Here is a 9,362-nt window from a genome sequence, read left to right as displayed (position 1 = left end):
AGGTGGGCATGGGACACGGTGGCCGTTGCTTTGAAACCTGGGCCAGGCCGCTGAGTGGCTCCAGCAAGGCCTCCGGGACTCTGCAAGACACAGCCTTTCCTCACGCTTGTCCAAGCACCACAGTTCATTACCCAGCCCAAGGCCCAAGGGCCTGGAAGGCCCTGTGGGAAGGCTTTGATATCTCTCTCAGTGCATTCAGCTGAGAGGCTTTCTGTTGGTGGTGTTGGGTTTGCGAACTTCCCTAATGGTCTTGGGCTGAGGCCTGCAGCTCCGTTTTCCATCCTGCCTCTTTTACAGTGTCTTCCTGGATGAGCTGAGTCAACCTGTGACTAAAAGATGGTAACGTGGACCATCGGGGGCCATTTCCACTGGCCCGATGACCACATCCTACTCTCTTTCTATAACGCAGGGCTTTCAACGTGACAATGTCGTGTGATGTAAAAGCCTTCATCTTCCTCGAACTCAAGTATTTAACTCAGCATACTCTCCTCAAGAACATGTATTGCATACGGGGCTACCATTTATTTTTTCACTGCCGGAATTATACCGGACATGTGATGTACTTCCAACCATTATTTTGGGGCCATAGTCACGTTACAGTGTTTCTTTGGTTTCTGCTGTGCGTGAATCAAGTTTTAGCTGTACGTGTATCCCGTCAATTTTGGATTTCCTTCCCATTTAGGCCACCACAGAGCAGTCGAGTCCCTTTCTTCTTTCACTTTTTCTTTTTATTAAATTCAACTGGGGGTTAATTATGATACAATATTGTAATGGCTTCTGCCATGCATCAACATTAATAAGCCATAAGTACACAGGGGTCCCAGCTATCCTGGAGCCGCTCCCACATCCCTGCCTACGCTATTCTTCGGGATTGCTCCAGAGCACTTGCTCTGCATTCCCTGATTCATGCAGATGAAAACCAGAAAGATGATTTTTCTGCATAAAATATGCAATTGTCCTTCTTTCACATGTGAGAACATGGGTGCAGAGGTTTCTACCTGAAATAGGAAATCGGTATTTCATGTATGAAAATCGACTTGCATCATTTTCTTCATCATATGTGGAATCTTGTGTCTCCCAGACGTATATCTGTGCACACGTTTTCCTACATGAGTGGGGAATTCTATATATTTTACATATGAAAAGTTGAGCCTACAATTCCCTTCTTGAATCCTGAAATTGTATACATTTCGTATATGAAGATCTCCATGAAAGTTTACTGACATGAAGTGTGAAATTAAGATCTGGCGAACCAATATGGAATTGGAATTATCTCTATTTCATAAATGAAATTCTGGGCACCACTGTTTCTTCGTGAAATACTTAACTCCTTGTATTTCTCATGCATAAATCAAGGACTGTCCACCATGAAATAAGGAGTTCTCTATACTTCCTGTATCCAAATCTAGGCATGATTCTCCCTCATGGAAGATGGACTTCTCTATATTTCACATCTGAAGATCAGAATGAACATTTTCCCGTTAGAAATAAAGACATCTATGCATTTCATGCGATCCACTGGTTCTTCAGTCTCTGAAACACCTGTTGGCATTTGTGGCTCTGTGTGTTGCACGCATGTGTGTACTTGTGTCACGTGTTTGTGTGTGTTTGTGGGGGGGTGTGGGGGGTGGGGTGGGGTGTGGTGGGTCTGTGAGTGTGTCAGGACTAAGGGAGGTAGGTGCTCAGTGTGAAACAGCAGACATCCTAGGAGAAAGAGCGTGAGCAGTGGAAACTGTCCAGGCACTTAACCTGAGTGTGCCCACCTGAGCTAGGCGGCCCGGACGTAGGAGTAACTAATGGTCAGGAGGAGCACTTTGGTCCACTTGAAACACTTGCAGGAATAGCTCTGTGCCTCTGGCAAGTGCATCTGCAGGCGCACATCCTTAGCTACGTGGGCGCCTGCCCTAAGCCACGGGCCGGGGGAAAGGCCGAGGGCTGACAGATCGTAGGCCAGGGGCTCCAGGCTGGTTGGGCTTGCGGCTGCATCGTGGGGCTTGGACAGCTAGCCGAGGAAAGTGCTCTGCATCTTCCTCAGAGGAGGGCTGCATTCCTGACAACTGCTCAAGCCTAAGGCACAAGTTTAGCCATGACTCTGCAGCAGGTGCACATGGGTGAGGTCGGCGTAAGCCCGCCCCCACCCGGGCCCCCGCCCCGCTTCCCCATCCCCCTCCACCGCGCACTCCTCCCCCAAACCCCCCTACCCTGCCCGCCTCCCTCCTACTCCCCCCACCCCCACCCCGTGGCTTGCGGTTTGGATCGGAGGAGAGCAACTCTGTCCCTGAGGTACCCAGGAACCCTGTCTTCCTGAGTGTGTCCCTGAGCACACGGGCGCGCTGCCCCAGGGGCAACTTCAAGCTTGAGGACTGTTGCAGCTTCAGGTGGCCCTGGCTCTCCCAGTCGCTGCTCGGGCGCGGCTGCACTGCTAGGCAGGCAAAAGGCTTGCCAGGACACGCCCACTTTGCGCTGGGCCGACATTGGCCGCCTGTCACAGGCTGGCAAGAGGGCCCAGGATTCCAAGGGGCGTGTCCCAGGAGCGAACCGCTTTAGACTCCATTTGATTGGTTCTGGGATGAGGTCAGGAGGTCAGGGTGGAGAGTTCAGCCCCTTCCCGTCGCCATAGTAGGCGGGCCTGGTGGCAGAGGGTTCTGCGCATGCGTCTCTCCCTTTCGCCGTTCCCTGGCTCTTGCCCAGTAACCCGTCGGGAGTAGGACCACGTAGACTGCGGCCGGCGGGCGGCCCGTGAGGGCCGTCTGCCGTGCTCTAGCGTCCAGCTTGTTTGCAGTTCCGGGCTTCGGCGAGAATACCATGGAGAGTGAGACGGGGCCAGAGGAAGGCGGCAGCACTCCGGGATCCTGGATCTTAGTTGTGAGCCCGGGTCTTCATGAGGGAGGGGCCCTGGGGCCTTCCAGTCCGGTGGGGGCGGCAGAGGCGATGCAGGCCGCAGGTGGTGCGCCAGGCGAGGAGGCCGCCCTCTTCTGGGTGGAGGCAGTGGAGGAAGGTGCGGCTGTGGAGGAGGGAGAGGTGGCGGGACTCGGGCAGGAGTTCCAGCTGCTGGTGTTGGACGTCATGGAGGAGGTGGAGGTGGTGGCATACGAGGAGCAGGAGCAGGTGTCCTCGGAGGAGCATGTCCACGACCATCCAAGGCCCGGAGCCCTGAGTGACCGGCCTGCACTGGAGGCGCTGGCAGCCCTGCAGCTGGAGCTGGAGCCCGTGAATAAGAAAGCCGAAAGGGCGCATGCTCGCCTGAAACATAAGACCAGTCAGCGGCGGAAGGTGCATCTAGAGCACAGAAGCGCCATCATCCAGGGCATCCGTGGCTTCTGGGTCGAAGTTGTATCCCTTAGTGTGGTGCTTGTGAGTTTTGTGTTTGTTTGTTTGTTTAAGCCGGGCTATGGCAGGAACAGTTTACAGATCTGGCAGTTCTGGTACCGTATTTACTTTTCTGGATGGTGGGTATTGGTTACCGTCCTGCATATCTGTTCCTGATCGTAGGTGTGATGTCCTTGCTGTTCTGGCTAGCCCAAATTGATAGTTGGGCTATACTTTGAGAGGTCCCTATCAGAATTGTCATTAGCACCAGGGTCTCTTCGGAGAGAAGGCTTGTCTGGAATGGGGGAGGGGTGGGGAAGTGTAAGTGGTCCTACGGGTTCTAGCTAGGAGTGCTTGTTTTCCCGAAGTAAGCTAACTTTCAAGGGGCTGAGATGAAGCTTATCCGGTTAGAAAGAGAACCTCCTCGTGGTAGGGCATTCATGGGCACAGCCTTGGACCTTGTGCGGCATTCATATAGCCCCGCGTGAACCGAAATGTGACGAGTTAACCAGTAGCAAGTTGAAGTCAAACAGGGAGGGCCATTCTACTCTTTAGGCTAGCTTTGTTCTTCCAGCACTTTTACCTCTAGCATCTAGAGGCTCCTTGACCTAAAGCAGTTTATGAACCACCCCCAAATGTCAGTTTTGATGAGCAAGCAAGATGCAGACATGCTTCACTTCATGACCAACTTGGAGGTCAGGCAGGGGACACTGATGATTGTGGAGGGGAGGTGACTGGGGAGGGGAGAGGGCATGGTCTATCCCTAACACAGGAAAGGACAGCTCTTCTGTAAAGAGGTTTCACACCCACCCCACCCCGCACACTTTGTCCTGGCAGGTGGAGGAATTCAGGCATCCCACTCGTCACTGCAAGATCACATTGTCCTTTCGGAGGAATAGGTATTTCCAGAATGAAGTGATTGTCAAGGAGTACCTGATGAAGGTCACTGGTGAGAAGCTGCTCCCTGGATCTTGGGTGGGGGCGGGGGTGGGTAGGGGTGGCGGGCGGTGGCCCGGTGGTTGGGGGCAGAAAAGTCTAGGTTGAATCGAAAAGTGATTTAGGTCTTTCTCCCAAACTGCTTTTCCTGCAGGATACCACGCATCTCATTCCACTCCAGTTCAGTGGCACCAGGGCTTTGAATGGAAGGCATACAGGCGCAGGCACCACGACAGCAGCGTTAACTTCTTCAACTGGTTCTTTGACCACAATTTCACAGGATCTGACTGGATTGCTGAGGTGGGGTCCCACGTGGCCACTGGGCCAGAACTGGTGACTTATGTCGGAGTTGTTGGCCGTGCACGGGAGGGCTCATGGTCTGGCCAGGCCTGTGCTGACCTTGCTCATTTCCCTGGCAGATCATCATAAGGGATCTGTGGCCCAATCCTTTGCAGTACTATGTGAGGAGGAAGGCTGCACCACAAAAGGTACCAGGAGGACGAGAGGTGAGGCGCCCAGGGGCCGAGCACTGGCATAAGTGTTGTCAAAAACTTGGGTCATTTATTCCACTTGTGAAGACAGTGAGACTCCGTGGAGTACAGAGTGACACCAGGGCATGAGGGAATCAGCAAGGGACAGCAAGGGTAGAGAACTGGGGTGAAGAACAGGTTCTAAGTAGAGAAGCTTGAGGTGGATGAAGTGGCCTGGACAGGCCAAAGCCACTGCAGTTTATATCTGAGGCAGCTGCACATGGCTGAACCGTCATTCCATGGCCAACAAGTCCAGCCTCAGGCTGCTCTTAAATTGGGACCCACCTGCTCTTCCTCATGAAGTCCCATTTCCAAAAAGGCCTGTGAGTCTCCTTTGTGCAAGGCGGTTCCCCCAGTGACCCATCATTTGATTCGATTCTGATCACCACACTCGTTTTGGTTTTTAATTTGCGTTTGCATCTTTTTCCTGCCACCCTCATTCTGAGCATACTGACCACTCTGCAGGATTATGGAGAATCCTCTTTTATTTATTTTAACTGGAGGATTATGACTTTACAATACCGTGACAGGTTTTGCTGTACATGGGCCAACATGAATCACCGATAGGGATACACGTGTCCCCCCAAATGCCGAACCCGCCACCCACCGACCTCCCCTGCCTGGCTGTCTGGGTTGCCCCCAACATGACTTTGGTTGCCTTGCTGCACACGTCAAACTCGCACTGGTCATCTGTTGTGCATAAGCTAATGTAAACGTTTTGGGGCTACTCTCTCACATTGACCCACCGTCACCACCTCCCACTGAGGCCAAAGTCTGTTCTTTATATGTCTGTTACTTCTTTGCTGCCCTGCATGTTGGATGTTCAGCACCACGTACAAGGTCCTCAACTCCATATATTTGTGTGAACGGACAGTGTTTGTCTTTCTCTTTCTGACTTACTTCACGCGGTATAGTAGGCTCCACGTTCATTCCATCTCATTAGAACTGACATGGACGCGTTCCATGTTAGTGCTGTGTAAGACACCGCTGTGTATGTGTACTCCAACTTCCTTATCCCTTCATCTGCTGATGGACACGTAGGCTGCTTCCACGTCCTAGCTATTGTAAATAGTTCTACGCTGAAGACTGGGATACCTGTTTTTTACTCTGTGCTTCTAGGGCATGTAAACGTTCACAGACACACCCCCCTGGGAACTGACTTGAAAGAATCAAGCTGTCTTTAGAGTTTCCGGGGAGGGTAAGTGTACATATCTCTGTCTCTCTGTTTTGAAAGGAACCCGATCCCCCCAGCTTTTGAGACACTTAACGATGGCGTGCCCCCCTTCACCTAAAACAGAAAACCGAAGAAGCTGCTTCACGTGAAGACCAATGGCCAGCATAGTTCTCTTGGACGGGAAAGTAGTGAAGAGTGGTCTGGTGCTGAAGTGGATCGACAGTGAGACACCAGTAACCCTGAATTCACTGCAAAGGAAAAATAAAAAGCATCAGCTGCATGCGTGCGTGTATTGTTTGGGCAGGTCCTCAGGACAAACACTTCAGCTGCATGTACGAGTGTCAGTTCACCGCGTGGGAATTACCAGTCTGTGGAGATTCATAGAGGGGGCTAAGTCGTATGTTGGGGTTGTGTCAGGGGGTGACGTTCTTCCTGTGGGGTGGGGGTTGGGGAGGACGGAGAAGGAAGATGAGGGGCCTATTGACTGTGGGTCTGGCAATTTTACAAGGGAAATGTGGCTGTTCGTGGAAAGGGTCTGGTGAACAAGGGCCAGAGATTGAAACAGTGGAATGCAATTCTGTTGGAAGGTGGTGGCCCAGGTATCTTCTCTGTTGCCTATCATCAGACACTTTAATAAGGGTACAGAACAAAGGAAAAGCCTTATCATTGAACTCGCTATGAACCTCGAAGGCCACATGTGTATGAGTGTGTATATGAGTGCACGGTCAGCTTTGCTGAGAGTCTGCTTCCCAGAGCTAGGGTTCCAGGTAACATCTTAGGGCATTGTGTATAAGGTATATGGAGGGGGGCTGTGGCCTAGGGAGAAAGTGAGGGGTGGGAAGGCAGTGAGGATACTAGTTTCTGGCAAAGGTGACCAGGGGAAAAGAGAAATTGCAAGGAATCAGATAAAGGAAAACAGATCCCGTCGTAGATGTTAGAGCTCATGTGAACTCTGTTATTTTTTCCAAGAACTCAGCTTCGGTATAGCGTGTCCAGGGGCAGAAGTGAGGGGAAAGAGGCTGTTAGGGTGAGCCTATGCAGCCATGTGGTCTGTGTCCCATGCTGCTGCTGCTGCTGCTGCTGCTGCTGCAGCTCAGGGGTCAATATCCCTTTTTCCAGGAAGGCTTAAGGTCTTTGCCCAAGGCCCTCTGTCAGGCCAAGCTGTAGAAAAAGCATTTTTTCTCACCAGCCCTCTGGTGACAGTTTCTCTTCCTTGTGGAATGGCTCAGCACAGAATGTTTTCAACCACAAAGGAGCTGTCCTTCATCTAGGGCTTTGCCACTACTGTGTGGGCCAAGGGCCAGTGGGAACAGCTGGAGCACATGGAGCTCACTGAGGGACTGGTCGGCACTTAGGGTGGTCCTTCTGAAGTAGATGACTGCTTTCTGGAATCGCGTCCACCTCTGGATTGAGCAAAAGACAGACTGGCACAAATGGAGTAGGCAGAGTTCAACGTCTGTCCCCCCACTGTTGTCCTCTCATCCCAGATAGAAGGGCTCCACCGTGGGCATGCCTGAGGGTGATGTCCCACATGAAGTTCTGTCTCGCATGAAGTTCTCACTCTACAACTTTTCTCCCTGAAGCAGCATCTCTTTTGAGGGCAAAGGGTAAAGTTCACAGGTTTTATGGATGTCCTCTTCACGGTGCCCTGCATGAGATCTCCTGCCCGGGGCCAGCTTTTGCATTTGACCATGTACACCCCAGCTTTGCCCCTTCTCCAGAGACGCATCTACAGCGCTAGAAGGCAAGGCTTGGCCGTCTCTGGGTGCTTTCTGAACAAGCAGCCCAGGAGACACTGGAAACATGTCTTCTTACTTTCTGAATCTGTCAACGTCCAAGAATCCGTGGGGCTCCGGCAGGCTGGTACCTGTCTTTCCCAGTCCTAGTTCAAAACAAAACAAAGCAGAAACTATGGTGTGATAACTCGACAGCGGGTGTGAGATGGCATACTGGGGCATGGTTTTCGGGACCTTAGACTGGGCTCATTCTAGGGACTGCATGGCATTTACCCACATTCAGAAGTTTCCGTAAGGCATTGCAAAGAAGTTAAAGACAAGAAAAGTTTAGGACAGGGTCCCCCAGTGCCTAATATTTCCTGCCAGTGCTTCAGGACCAGGGTTGGCATTAGCTCTAACCTGTCCTCGAGTGGAGTGCAGAGATAGTCTTCGTTGACTGGATGGTCATCCTCTGGAGACTTGCCGTGACTTGTGTCCCAGGCTCTCTAGGGCTTTCACTTGGGCCCTAAAGGCTAGGTGCTCTTAGAGTTGACTGCACACTTGGATGTGTCGTGTAAGGTTTTCTTCCGCCGAATATCGATGCGTGTGAGACTCGCCGGTTTAGTGATGAATTCACGCGCATTCTGGCTCAACCAGCCTGAGCTGCATTTGCTTCCTGTGCCCTGGATGTGTTCATGTTTTCCTCTGTTTACAATGAAGACTGGGTGTCTCCATTGTGTTTGCCCATGAATGTGAGTTGATGTTTCTTCCTGTGGGTCTGCCTATGCCTCCTGTCCTCTTTCATGTTGCACCCATGCTTGTGCCATTATGCACAGCTCTGCTGCCATATCTGTCTGAGTTCTTGCACGTCCCTATTCAACCTACATGCGTGGTGTTGCTCGTATTTACTCCTTCTTTGGTTAAGTTTGCGTATCTTTGTTAGACTGCATGTGAAGTGGACCTATTCTTTCCTTCCTGGATCAAATGCTTCCAACATCTTGAATTGTGACTTTTTGAAAGACTTCCATGATATTTGTGCACATCAAGAAATGCTTTATCACAGGAATAGTTAACAGTGACCCACATGTGGAAACAAGAATACCCACACACTTACAGTAATGCCTGACGTGCAGGAATATCACTCATTGCAGGGAGAATATTGATTAGGATCACAGAGGGCAAAGATGTTGCAGGAATGCATATGTCAGGAAATGTTTTTGTTTTTCTCTGTCAGGAACGGTTTGGGGTTGACTTGTTAAGTGTTCTATAAACAGCGCCGCACGGTTGAAATACACTAACGTTTACCCCTACCCATGTGTCCTTGTGTTGATCATTCAACTGGCATTGCCCATGCAGAATTTCTTCATGATTGTCAGTAAATCATCCCCCAGGTGATAGGAATTGGGGCTTGCCTTTCTGTACAGAGAAAGTTGTGAAAGAGTTCTTGTGCTCACTGACCTTCTATAGCCTAGGGAAAAGGCGGTGCGAGATCAATTTCAAGTTCAAAGTCCCTTGCTATTTCTGTGTCGTTTCTGGAAGGAAAGCCCAGGGAATGGAATCACACCAACCCGACTGGCACGGTGAACCAGTCCAAGGCAACAGGAGTAGAGAACACAGGCACAGGTCACTCTGCTGTCCACAGTGAGGACTTCCAACCCTGCCAACCTCTTTGGATATCAGTCCCACTCATGAGCCATT

General features: G+C 51.2%; 1 protein-coding gene across 1 annotated transcript; it reads left to right on the top strand.

Annotated features, from left to right (window-relative positions):
* The first annotated feature begins 2,579 nt into the window (after positions 1 to 2,579).
* Positions 2,580 to 6,229, top strand: LOC132344508 (testis-specific Y-encoded protein 3-like). Its single transcript, XM_059884139.1, has 6 exons — positions 2,580 to 3,333; positions 3,927 to 4,004; positions 4,147 to 4,258; positions 4,400 to 4,545; positions 4,665 to 4,751; positions 6,010 to 6,229. The coding sequence occupies exons 1-6, from the start codon at positions 2,806 to 2,808 to the stop codon at positions 6,031 to 6,033; spliced, it is 975 nt and encodes a 324-aa protein (XP_059740122.1). The 5' UTR covers positions 2,580 to 2,805; the 3' UTR covers positions 6,034 to 6,229.
* The last annotated feature ends 3,133 nt before the right edge of the window (positions 6,230 to 9,362 follow it).

This window comes from Bos taurus, chromosome Y, assembly GCF_002263795.3.
Source record: "Bos taurus isolate L1 Dominette 01449 registration number 42190680 breed Hereford chromosome Y, ARS-UCD2.0, whole genome shotgun sequence".
Classification (NCBI taxonomy): domain Eukaryota; kingdom Metazoa; phylum Chordata; class Mammalia; order Artiodactyla; family Bovidae; genus Bos; species Bos taurus.
The sequence above is the reverse complement of the archived record's forward strand: the minus strand, read 5'-3'. Positions and strand labels throughout refer to the sequence as shown.

Excerpts from the sequence above, each read along its gene's own strand:
- LOC132344508 (XM_059884139.1), top strand. The coding sequence starts at position 2,806 with ATGGAGAGTGAGACGGGGCCAGAGGAAGGCGGCAGCACTCCGGGATCC. Across the intron at positions 3,334-3,926 it reads GTGGCTTCTGGGTCGAAGTT|TTTATGAACCACCCCCAAAT; the intron begins GTATCCCTTAGT and ends GACCTAAAGCAG. Across the intron at positions 4,546-4,664 it reads GATCTGACTGGATTGCTGAG|ATCATCATAAGGGATCTGTG; the intron begins GTGGGGTCCCAC and ends TTTCCCTGGCAG.